This window comes from Procambarus clarkii, chromosome 44 (assembly GCF_040958095.1).
Source record: "Procambarus clarkii isolate CNS0578487 chromosome 44, FALCON_Pclarkii_2.0, whole genome shotgun sequence".
NCBI classification, from domain to species: Eukaryota; Metazoa; Arthropoda; class Malacostraca; order Decapoda; family Cambaridae; genus Procambarus; species Procambarus clarkii.
This window is the reverse complement of record NC_091193.1, coordinates 30,311,935-30,325,236: the sequence shown is the minus strand read 5'-3', so window position 1 is coordinate 30,325,236 and position 13,302 is coordinate 30,311,935. Positions and strand designations below refer to the sequence as shown.

The following is a 13,302-nucleotide window of genomic DNA, read 5'->3' as shown; positions in this document are numbered from 1 at the left end:
TAGGTAGCAGGCCGTGCAACACCTTGACGCCCTAACCAGCACAATACCAGTCCCTACCCTGGGCCAAACAAGGGCCCCAAGCCCCAGCTGGCCCCAAGGGCGAGGCAAATGCCGAGCAGCAACAACCTCTATGGGAATGGTTCCTGAACGCCCCAGGGAAGATAACCCTGTCACGCAGGGGCAGTACTCACAGGGCGCTTAGGGAAGGAAGCCTCTAAGCGCATGCAGCCCCGGCACTGATGAGGTACTCCTGGTCACCGCACAACACAACACACAGCAGTGAACGCCACACAAGGCAAACACCGCCTAGGAAACTGAGGCCAGAGAAGCGTCTATCCCAGTTGACATTAGCTTACGAACTGAAGCTAGGCCGCCAGCGCGGTAGGTCCGGGGCGGGCAGGGCTGCGCGGACGATCGGCGTGACAGTAATGTGTGATGTTTTCTTGTTTGCTTGTTTCCTTGTGATTGTAGGGAGTTTCTACCTCTTTGTTCGGTTTTTTGTTTTAGTTTTTTACCATGTGGGGTTTGTTTTGTTATGCCTACCTTTCTGGGTGCCTAACCCCGGTCGATGGCAGATAAGAAAAACCCCAACCACAAGGGGATTTTCCAGGGCCATTGCTCCCTAAAACCTCTCTGAAGGGGCCAGGTTCTGGCGATGCTCCCTGGTAGGTCTGAACTCCTTAGCTAATGTCCTGGTCTAATATAACATACATTACCCCGATAAGCTCCAGGGAGCCGTAGGGGCTTCCCACAGAAAACTAAGAAAAAATTAGAGACATTGAAATAATTAGGTAATAATATATTTGTTGCAACTGGCGGCAGACATCTCGAGCGGAGTAGACCTCGTCTGGTGAAGGCTTTGTCAATGCCCGTTTTCTGGGGGGAGCCCCTACGGCTCCCCGGAGCTTACTAAGCTGATATGCTAATGTCAGAGTTTGGCATCAGTCATGTGTACGGAGTTTTTATGGGCCTACCGGGGACCACGAGCCAGAACCTGGCCCCCTCTAGAGAGGCAAGGAGAGCAATGGCCTATAGAAACCCCGTGTAATTGGAAGCATTCTATGTCTGCCATCAACCGGGTCATGCACCCAGAAAGGTTTTTGCTTTTGTGTTTTTTTTTTTTGCCATGCTGAAGCTTTTCGTTCCGATCTTGCGGGATGCGGTGGCTCCGTTTTATTCCTCCCGGCTCGCGTGTCGGCATGCATTGCTTGCCTCCTCTGTGTAATCCGCTTGGGCCTTGGCTCTTAGGATGTTGTCTTCTCTTTGTCCTCTCTTGTCTGAAGCTTCAGCCGTTGAGCAGTTTATTCAGGCTGCTTCGGCTTCTTGCCGTCCTATGTTGGACTTGCTAGTTCTCCGGGGGTCCCGTGGTGGGCATTCCCGAAAGGGTTGTGCCGAGGCTCGTGGTTCCTCTCGTCGTGGTAGGCCACTGGTGTCAGGTCCGGGTTTGGCTTCTCATTCGGACCTGCCTTCGTCTGGTCAGCGCGGTGTTCGCTCTGTGCTAGGTTCTGGGTCTCGTAGGGGCGCCGGCCCTTTTGCAGTTCGCCCCATTGACGGGGTGATGGGGGGTAGGCTTGCATTGTTCGCTCACGCCTGGTCCCACGATTTGTGTGCGTTTCGGGTCGTTTCGGTCGGCCTCCTGTGGCGTTGGGTGGCCCCTTCCCCTGCGGGGGGTTCGGGGCTGGCGGGGCAGGCTTCGTCCCCTGCGCTCTGCCAGGTCATCTTGGAGTGGGTTCGCTTGGGCGTGGTCGAAACGACGACGTCCCTCAGATGGGTTTCTGTCCGTTTTCAGTCCCGAAACGGGACTGCGGGACCTGCGGTTCATTCTGGACTTGTCCCGGCTGAACCCCTGGGTTCATTGCCCCTCCTTTTGGATGACCACACTGTCCCAGGTTCGGCTCCTGTTGGAGCCAGTTGCTTGGATGGTGTCTCTGGACCTTCGGGACGCTTATTGGTACATCCCGATTCATCCGGGGTTCAGGGACTGGCTCGGTTTTGTAGTGGGGTTTTGTGCTTACCGCTTTCATTGTCTTCTGTTCAGGTTGAACCTGGCACCTCGCGTTTTCACGCGCCTCACGCGGGTCGTGGTGACCCGTCTGCGTCTGTTAGGTGTTCAGGTGTTGGCCTATCTCCACATCTGGCTGATTTGGGCTTCCAGTCAGTCCGCTTGTCTGCTAGCCAGGGATCTGGTTCTTCCTCAGCTCGCCGGGTTCGGGTTCTTGGTGAACTGGAGGAAGTCCCATCTAGTTCCCTCCCAGGTTCGGACCTGGCTGGGCCTAGTGTGGGACTCACGGACTGGCACTGGTTTCCGGTAGGCTTAACCACCGTGCTGCGCCGAATTTATTGTGAAATTCCCCCTGTGGGCATAAAATAAAGTGTTCCCCCCAGTTTTTTTTCTTTGTAAAATGATAAATTTCCTTCCCTGAACATGTCTATGTAAAAATAAATACCAAATTCCACTTACTTTGGCTGTGGGGACGTGGACAAGGTGCTCTGTGACGTCATCAGGGACTGGTCGCCCGTGCATGACTCGCCCAAACACGGTCACGCGGGCCATTCAAGCACCAGGTGTTGCCACAAATGTATTTTCAATTATTTGTTCTATGTATTTCCAATGCGGTTTTATTTGTTTTTTATCGTATATGATGCATATTTTGTGTTCTTTACAATATGTATACAGTAAAACGTTCATAATGTTCCATGGAACCATGATACATGTGTCAGTAATGTTTCCGCAATAAATGTTTATTGTCGCAATATTACTTGTTAAAAATTCACAAAAATTAAAATATGCACAGTTTCACACACTATTTACACAGTAACACACTGTATTACACACTCAGTACTTCGGAAGTGAGTAATAATCAACGAAGTAGTCCATGGTACACAGCGCGGCTTAGCTCTCGTTGCACCAGGTACAGATAGATTTTCGCTTCCTGTTTCTTCATTCTGTGTGCTTGCAAATAACGTACTCATGTACACCTTTGCATTAGTACCTGTAGGTGGTACGTAGCCAAGCTTGTAAAACCTAAGGTAGTCTTGAAAAGATTACAGGAAAAGATCAATTTGTAAGGTAGTCATGAAAAGACCTCTTTGTAAGGTCACACACAGGAAGAGATTCAGCCAGCCTCGAAGAGTGTCCATCAGTCTGGAAGAGATTCAGCTAGACTCAAAGAGTGTCCTTCAGTCAAGAGGAGATTCATTTATTCTTGAAAATATCTATGGAAAACACCACCATGGAAGCCGCTAACACTGTTCATCTATGCTACTTGTATCAGATTCATCATCACTGAACGCAGAAAATTATTCATCTATGTATCATATAAATAAATTGGAGATAGCAAAGGGGGGCTAGGGTGGCGCTCAGAGTTACAACTGGATACGCTCGCTGTATCCTCCTCATAGGTGCTGTATCACTTGCATTTGTATTAGGTCCTTATTGCGCCTAGCTTCACCAATATTATGACCCTTATGTTCTTCAAACAATAAGGTTTGAATTTCACTGACAGAGTGTTATCTTTCAACACCGCATCAGACAGGTGTTTGGGAGCCAGAGGCACGTGCGCCACCCATGGTTGCTCACTCAGTACTAACCCAGTCAGCAGCCCTAGGGCCTTCTGGCAATACTTTCCAAGATGGCTGCCTCTCACTGGAAGAACTAAGAGTCCATTTCGTACACAACCAACCTCTCACACGTTTAGAATGGGTACGAAAAAAAAAAAAAAAAAAAGTTTTCTCGGTTGGCGCAGTTTTCCACCGACCGAGAATACTTGGTTGGCGCAATTAAGTGGTTAAAGAACTCCAGTGACTGATGACCCCAAACTAATATAGCATATATCAGTTCGGTTGGCTTCAGAGTGCCTTCGGGACTTCAACCCGTCCTCGACTCAAGTCTATTACATCCAGCAGTCAACCCCACAGAGGCATTCCTAAATTTTTACATGCTATTCATTCAAAACGGGAATTTTCTCAAATTTATATTAATATTATAATAGCACATTGTCCATATACAGTATAGGCATAGGTTAGGTTAGGTGTATAGGTTCTGTTGGAGATTATTTGTATTTGTAGTACGTGGGATAAGCATTTATAGCATTGTGATTCAAACAAAATTCGTCAGTGAAGCACTTTTTCCGGAAGTGTTCGAACGAAATCAGTTGTGAGCCGTGTGTAAACCATTTTTCATTCATAAACAGGGGGTTTGGCGGGTGCATGGAATCATTTTTGGGTCTTTGTGTGGAGGACGGACTGAGGGCTTTGCCCAGAAAGTAGCATTTCATTACATTCAACGCTGGTTTTATGGCTGTCTGACTGGTCTCTTATTTCCACAAGCTTCCTGCCCAGAACGAATGGACAAAACATTTTGAAAAGGTATTAAGACCCAAAGGAAAAGATAGGTCATCCAATACCTAATGTGATGGAAGAGTCTTGAATAGTTAGTGCTTCAATCTAGGGATGCTACCAATGGTGCCCAAATATTTAACCTTTTATTTTGTTATTATGAGTTCTTATATTAGACAATATAGTGGATAAGAAAAAACATAAAGCATGCATATCTTACCTCTCAACATTTCCGCCATATATAAGAAATATGGCCATAGTGAACCAATCACACTTGTCAGGTGACGAAAGCAAAATATTTGATTGCGTGAATTTTAATACCTCAATTAGGTTATCACGCACATTTCCACCAATATTCAGGATCTGAAGCTCATTACCATACCTGAAGAATACATGCTGGCATTAGTGAAGGACAAAAAAACAGCATTGAATGTAATGAAACGCCATTTTCTGGGCGAGACCCGGAGGCTCCATGGAGCTTACTAGGCTGATATGCTAATGTCAGACTTTGCCATCAGTCATGTGTATGGAGTCCTTGCCTACCGGGGACCACAAGCCAGAACCTGGCCCCCTCAGAGACACATGGGAGAGAAATGGCCTATAGAAACCCCCGTGTGGCTGGAAGGATTCTATGTCTGCCATCGACTGGGTCAGGCACCCAGAAAGGTAAGCATCCCATTGCAGGCGATGAGTCACAATAACGTGGCTAAAGTATGATGACCAGACCACACACTAGAATGTGAAGAGTCGACGATGTTTCGGTCCGTCCTGGACCATTCTCAAGTCGATTGTGATGAGGAAGTAGAGACAGGCAATAAATAGGCACGAGAGATGAGGAGCAAAGTAAGGTGTAGTAGAGGGGCTAGTGGTAGGAACTGCAGAGGGCCTATTGGCCCATACGAGGCAGTTCCTATTATAACCACCGAAAGAGAAGGAGAAAAAACCATATTATATATTATATTATAACCACTTTGCTCCTCATCTCTCGTGCCTATTTATTGCCTGTCTCTACTTCCTCATCACAATCGACTTGAGAATGGTCCAGGATGGACCGAAACGTTGTTGTCCCTTCACATTCTAGTGTGTGGTCTGGTCATTAAGCATCCCAAAACAAACCCCTATTCTGGTGAAAATAATGCTATCAAAACCCGACCAACTGGATAGAACTCCCCTAAAAGAAACGAGCAAATGAGCATGACGTCACACGTTGCCACGCCGCTATCTGCGCAGCTCCCCCCTTCCCGGGCGGAGGAAGGGGGAGCCCCAGACTCCTTGCGCTGGCTTTCCTCCCTTCAGTTCTGAGGCTGGATATCAAAACACGTGAAAAAACGCCGACCGGAGGGAGGGAGGGATGCCAGTGAGCCTCCGGGTCTCACCCAGAAAATGGCGCTTCATTACATTCAATGCTGATTTTCTGGGGGGAAGCCCCTTCGGCTCACTGGAGCTAATTACCCAGAGGAAAACATAGAGACTTACCCGGGAAGGGGTCACTGCTCACTCCTCAACTTGAAGTCAAGATAACTGGCTGCAGCCGCTAACCCAAAGCGACACAGGCCCGACGAGGAACAGGGACGTTCACTAGATAACGAGCAGCCAAGATCCTGTTCGACGGCCAAAAGCCCCATACCTGAATGTCAGCCAAGGACATGTTGCCAAATACGGCAGCAAGAACAGCGAACTTACGAACGTCATGGGCACGGGAATAGACCGCAGCTGGCTAGCTTTAATAACTCTATGGACGACCTGGGAGACCCGCACCCGCAAACAGGGAAGAAGGAAAACAGGATCAATCCAAAGCATGTCCCAGGACACAGAAGCCATGGTGTGCAAATAACGGCGAAGAGCCAAAACCGGATACAAAACATGATGCACCCCCGGCCTGACCAACCAAGCATCAACAACCCAGGGAGCCCTCCGGAAAGCAGCAGTCTCATTCTTTGCCAGGATAGAAGGAGACGGCTGCAAACGAACAAAACCATCACGAAGACCGAAGGAGCAGAAATCCCTGCGCCAGAGAAGAGCATGAAGCTCCCCAACCTGACCCCCAGATGCAAATGGCAACAGAAAAAGAGCCTTGGAGAAACAATCCTGAACTGAAAGGGCCACAACAAACTGAGGAGAAGAAAGGAAAGAGAGCACCCTGTCCAAAGACCAGGACGGCTCAGGCGGTGCATGAGCAGGCTGGAGGTGAAACAATGCACAAGACAGCTTGCAAAACAGCGCAGAACTGACATCAATACCAAAAGCAAGCTGAAGCAGCTCCGCCAGCACCGCACAATACAAGGCGACAGTGTTAGGCATAAGGTGACGGTCCTGGAACAACCAAGAGAGAAAGGACAACACCACCCGAACAGAAAGTGAAGCACAACGACAAAGACGTAAAAAGGACCTGGAGCAACAGCTAAACCGGGGAAAAGAGGTACAGGAACCCCCATCTCGAGCAGTCCTGCAAAAGGCATCGACCTCGACGGTCTCGCAATCGGGGAAGGGCGCCACATGCTGGGGGAGGCGCCGCGACCTCTCCGACGCGAAGAGGTCCACCTCGGGGCACCCGAATGTCTGGCAGATCCAACGGAAGGAGTCAGAGTCGAGCGTGCATTCCATGGAGAGAGGAACGAAACAAGACAGGCCGTCGGCCAAGACGTTGCACACTCACCGCACATGAACAGCCCGGAGAGCCAAACCCCGAGAACTCAGCAGATGAGACACCCGAAGGTTCAAGGACCCCATCCAAGAACCCGGCTCCAACAGGAGCCGAACTTGAGACAGCGTAGTCATCCGAAAGAAGGGGCAATGAACCCAGAGGTTCAGACGGGACAAGTCCAGAATGAACCTCAGGTTTGCACAATCCCATTTCGGCAATGGAAACAGACGGGAAACCCATCTGAGGGACGACGTTGTTTTGACGGCACCCAAGCGAACCCACTCCAAGACGACTCAATGGAGCGCAGGAGAAGAGGCCTGCCCTGCCCAGGCATGGGTAGCCCCGAACCCCCCGAAGGAGGAGGGGCCACCCAACGCAGGCCGAAGGAAACGACTTGAAACGCCCACAAATTGTGGGGCCAGGCATTAGCGTACAGTGCAAGCCTCCCCCTCATCGTCCCGTCAATGGGGTGAACCGCGAAAGGGCCGGCGCCATTTACGAGACCCAAAACCCCCCACAGAGCAAGCACCGCAACAAACAGACGAAGGCGGGTCCGAAGGCAGAGCCGAACCTGAAACTGGCACCAGTGGGCTACCACAAAGAGTGGAACCCCAGGCCCTGGCACGACCTCTCTGGGAAGGCCTCCCAGGACCCCTGGAGAACCAACAAGTCAGACATAGGACGGCAACTGGCCGAAGGAGCAAAAAGCAAGGGACAAAAAGGCGAAGACATCATAAGAGCCAGGGCCCAGGCCGATTCCAAGGAGGAGGCAAGCACCGCCTGCTGACACGCGAGCCAAGAAGCGTAGAACAGTGAAACTGCATCTTGCAAGATCGACGCAAACAGCTTCAACAAGGCAGACGACGCGTAAGCCGCCAAGCCCAAGGCACCGGATCCCAGAACGACCCCAAGCGCCCCCACATCCTCCCCAAGCCAGTCTGAAGACAGCTCCAGGAGGGAAAAGAAGCGCAAGGCCGAAGTCAAGAGGCCCTGGGCACGCAAGTCCTCGGTCACATGTGCAGCCGCAAGGGAGGGAACCTGCACATGGAGCTGCAGAATGCCAACATCCTGGGAAAGGCCAGGAGCAAACAAGCACTCATTGAGGTGCTCAAGGTCGCCCCCCAGGAAAACCTGAACCACCATTGAGACCTCACGCCACTCAAGTGTGCGGGAACGACAGAAAGAATGCCAAGCCTCCAAAGCAAAAATAGGGCAGTCCACCAGCCAGGACGACTCTGGAACCTCATAACAGACCCAGAAAGAGAACGAATTTCCAAACCTGAAAGACGACGGATCCATCACCGAGGCATAATCTGGGTCACGAAGGAGCTAAGCCGCCAGGGCTGCCCGTACCGCAGAAGGTTGGATGAGGGAAGCCAAAAACCTCCTGAAAGACAGGACCGACGCACCCGAGGGAACACGGAACCGAACCCAGGGAGAGGCTGATGCCAAATCCAACTCATATGCAGAGGGGGGGGGGGGAGAGAACCCCACTTCTTTTAACAATAAGCCCACTCTGAGGGTTGAAAAACCCAGGCAGGGTCCAGTGGGGCCCAAGGGCCCCCAAGTAAGCCCCTCTCCAGCCCTATGATCCCCATCCTCAGGACCTGGGGCTGAGTCATCACCCAGAGCATCGGCCCCTAAAGAAAAAGCTGTCGCAGCCGAGTAAGCCAAACAGAAGGGGGCCCACTGGTCAGACCCAGAGGCTTCAGCAGGAAGAGCAGACCCGAATGCCTCCATCACCACACCGGAAGAGGCATCCCCCCCAAGACTGCCCGAGACTCAAGACCATCTAAACCCTGCCCCGACTCCGAAAGCCTCAGAGGTTTCGGGGCCAGAAGCAGGGGGGGGGGGAGGAAAAGGACACACCACAGCAGGGAAAAGATGAGGGGGTGCGGACTGAACCAAGGTGGAAGCTACCCCCACCCTCAAGTCCAGGTCCCTATAAGCAAAACGAGGCAGCCTCGGGGTATCCGGGTGAGCAACCAAGCTAAAACAAGCATGCAACACCTGCGCCAGCCTGTACCCGTAGAACATCATCTTGAGATTGGGTAAACTGAGTCACGAGCAAGCATCAGAACTCGCATGACTCTGGGTCAAGGGTGTCACTGACCCAACAGGCAGCATGACGGAGGCAAAAACCGTGAGGGACACCCTGAGTCAAGGGGACCGAGCAACCCTTGAACTCGCACGAAGCGAGGGGGGGTGGGGGGACTCCTGAGACACATCCTTCAGACCCACGTGCCCCCTAGGGGATTCCCAGAGTCCTGAGCATTTAATGGAAACTCACGCCCAGGTAATCCCAGGCAGGGTACAGCTAACCGGCGCCCAAAACTACCAAACAACTGTCTAAAGTTGAACCCCAGGGACGTGTACACTCACGGGGACCTAGCAGGGGGCACCACCAGAATAGAATCGTGCACAGGTCAGGCACAAAAAAGGGGGAAGCAAGGCAGATCCTCCTACAAGGCAAAAAGAAAAAGAAAAACAAAACCCCCGAAGAGGGCAATGTACCCCAAGGAACAGAGCCGGCCGCTGTAAGTGGTGAAAACAAGCTGCACAGTACCCTGCGCCCCACCAATGCAAACTAGCCTCTTACCCTAAGGTAAACCAGGAAGACAAAACCACTAAGCACTCAAAGGGCAGCCGAAAACCGAGCAGTAATATGGCCTAGCAGAGGCAGACACCTGAGGAACTTGTGAAAGGGAACCCCCAAGCTCCAAGGGCAGTACTTACAGGGCACCTAGGGATGATAACCCTAGGTGCATGCAGCCTGAGTACTGTCGAATAACTCCTGGCTCTTGCACCCCTGAAAGACAGCCACTACACTCAAAGCACAGTGCTGGATATGCTGGAGCCAAGCACATGACCTCTACCTATAGCACCAGCATGAGAACTGAAGGGTGGATAGCCGGCGCGAGGCGTCTCGGGCTCCTCCTGCCCCCTCCCGGGGAGGGAGGGGCTGCGCAGACAGCGGCGCAGCGACGTGTGACGTCATGCTCGTTTTCTCGTTTCGTTTAGGGGAGTTGTATCCATTTATTCGGCTTTTGGTAGCAATATTTTCACCAGAATAGGGGTTTGTTTTGGAATGCTTACCTTTCTGGGTGCCTGACCCAGTCGATGGCAGACATAGAATGCTTCCAACCACATTTCATTGAATTCCAACCACAGACATAGAATGCTTCCAACCACATGAGGATTTCTATAGGTCATTGCTCCCCTTGCCTCTCTGAGGGGGCCAGGTTAATGGCTCGTGGTCCCCAGTAGGCCCACAGAACTCCATACACATGACTGATGCCAAAGTCTGACATTAGCATATCAGAATAGTAAGCTCCAGGGAGCCGAAGGAGCTCCCCTCAGAAACTCGTGTTTAATAATAACAAGTATAAATGAGTAGACATTAGGTATATTAAAGTGGTTGCTTTACAATTTTCTCCATATTACATAAATACATAAATATGGAAATGTGAATACACAATACTAAGTTGAAAGGCTACGATGAATATATACTACTAAACAGGGGCCTACCTCAGGGCCTTATATTGATTGAAGGTCTCAGATTTTGACATTTGATGGGTATTTCCCAATGAGATTATACATAAAGGTACACTCCCCAACCTAACTGCTGGACCACAATCATTTGTTTATTCCATCTATTCGTTTGAGATCCGACCAGTGACTACCTATGTAGTTCCGCGGCCGACCGCCGATGTAGCCAGTGGTGCCGCTGTTTGTTTTTGTTTAACCATGGCCGACAAAACACCAACTCTCACTGTTATATATCATTGCATATTTTTTTACATCTGCTACAAGTGCATCTGGAAATGCAGGAAGTATGTTGTTTAGGGCTTCAACTAGCAGTGAAGTCAAGAGAAAATATATGGTGATCTATTATCAGAGCATTCAGCTTATAAAGGAAGATGAATCTGGAATGTCTCCTGTGTGGTGGTGGTGGTGGTGTGGTGCGATAGAGGTGTAGAGGAATGTGTGTCCAAATTTGAGATTGAGATTCTCTCTCTCCTGACCAAATTTATAATGCCAATGAAACAAGTTTGTACTGGTGTATCTTAACCTAACCAAACATAACCTAATATAACCAATCCAAACCTAACCAAACCCAGCCAAACCAAACCTTACCAAACCAAATCAAACCAATCCAAATCAATGTTAACTAAACTTAAACAAACCAAAGCTAACCCAAGCAAACCTGACCTAACAAAAGCAAAGCAAACCTAACCTAACCAAACCAAACCAGAGCTAACCTAACCTAACCAAAGCAAAGTAAACCTAACAAAAGCAAACCTAACCAGACTTAACCAAAGCAAAAAACCAGCGTTGAATGTAATGAAACGCCATTTTCTGGGTGAGTCCCGGAGGCTCCCCGGAGTTATCCATGGCTGATATGGATACCCTAACTATTTTGCATCAGTCGATGTGGATGGAGTTCTAAGCCTACCGGGGACCACGAGCCAGAACCTGGCCCCCTCAGAGAGGCACAGGGAGCAATGGCCTATAGAAATGCACATGTGATTTGGAGCATTCTATATCTGCCATCGACCGGGACAGGCACCCAGAAAGGTAAGCGCCACAAAACAAACCCCTATTCTGGTTAAACAACAAAAATCGACAAACGAGTGGACAGAACTCCCCCAGGAAAACAAACTAACAAGTATGACGTCACGCGAGCCGCGCCTCATGTGTGCGCAGCTCCCCCCTCCCCGGGAGGGGGAAGGGGGAGCCCCAGACCCCCACGCGCACCGGCGATTCCTGCCCCAGTTCTGAGGCTGGATATCAAAACCGTGAAAAAACCCCACCGACCGGAGGGCGGGAGGGTGCCGGGGAGCCTCCGGGACTCACCCAGAAAATGGCGTTTCATTACATTCAACGCTGGTTTTCTGGGGGGAGCCCCTACGGCTCCCCGGAGCTACCTCACCAAAGACTACCTAAAAAACAAGGGGACATACCCGGGAGGCGGTCGGAGAATCACTTCACAACACGAAGTCGAGACAACAATCCAAGGTATAGCATTCGCCAGAAAAAAGGGAGAACGGCCGCAGACGAAGAAAACCTATGATCACAACCATAGGAGCCAAAAACCACTGCGCCTGAGAAGAGCAAGAAGCTCTGCCACACGGCCCCCAGAGGCGAATGCCAACACAAAAAGAAAACCGAAGCAAAGCAAACCTGACCCCAAGGAGCCACAACCACCAAGGAGAAGAAAAACAGGAGAGCACCCTGTCCAAAGACCAGGACGACACAGGCAGTGCATAAGCAGGCCGGAGGTGTAACAACGCACGCTACAACCTGCGAAACGGCGCAGAAGGAACATCGATACCGAAAGCTAGCAGCAGAAACCAAGGTACCAGACCCAGGAACGGCCGAAACGGCGCAGAAGGAATATCGATACCGAAAGCTAGCAGCAGAAACCAAGGTGCCAGACCCAGGAACGGCCCCAAGCGCCTCTACATCCTCCACAAGCCAATCCTATAACAGCCCCAGGAGGGAAAAGAAAACGCAGGACCAAAACGAAAATGCCACAAGTGTGCAAGACCATCTCCACAAGTGCAGCTGACAAGGAAGGAACTCGCATAAGGAGCCGCCCCGCACCAACATCCCGCAGAAGGGCAGGAGCGAAAAGACTCACGAGGAGGAGCAAAATCGCTCCCAGGAAAACTAGGAGCACCGAGACAGTGTGAAGATAAGAGATATTCACAAAAGAACAAAAAGGCCAACACCCAGAAGCTGCTGGGAAGAGGACCCACAAGCCCTAGAAAGGACCGGAGGGAAGCTCAACCGAATGACGACAGACGCACCAGAAAACGGGAAGGAGCAAAACAGTCCCGAACCTTCGAGAACAAAAAGAAGCAAACACAAAGGACGAAGGCCCCAAAACCCCGTCGCATCCGAGACCAAAAGTCATGCAGAAACCCCAAGAAGAGGGGGACATGACGGAAGAAGGCCCGTCCTGGAAAAAAGGGGCGAAAATCGTAGAAAAGCACCCACCGACAGGACGGAAACAACAGGTACAACGGACAAGGAAACCAAGCCCAGGGAGGGGCCGACACTCACTAAAGCACGTGCGGAGAGGGGGAACGGAAAACCCCACACCACAAAACTGCAAGTCCCCCCAGAGGGATAGAAACACCCCGGCGGGGAACAACGGGGCCTGAGGCCTCTCACGTGAGCCCCACCCCAGCCCCGGGAACCCACCCTGCAGGCCCCAGGGCCGAGCTGTCCCCTCAAAGCCCCAGCGTCAAGAAAACCCCAAGGCAGCCGTGAAAAACACGAAGGAAGGGAGCCCACAAGGCTCTGGAACTTGA

At 51.0% G+C, this 13,302-nt stretch overlaps 1 protein-coding gene across 1 annotated transcript in view; it reads right to left on the bottom strand.

Moving 5' to 3' along the window:
- The window catches only part of LOC123745439 (protein broad-minded), a 244,144-nt gene that overhangs the window by 42,051 nt on the left and 188,791 nt on the right, over positions 1 to 13,302 (bottom strand). Inside the window, exon 7 of the mRNA XM_069300871.1 lies at positions 4,559 to 4,720. Coding sequence (XP_069156972.1) covers positions 4,559 to 4,720 — 162 coding nt within the window. The remainder of the gene's footprint in view (positions 1 to 4,558; positions 4,721 to 13,302) is intronic.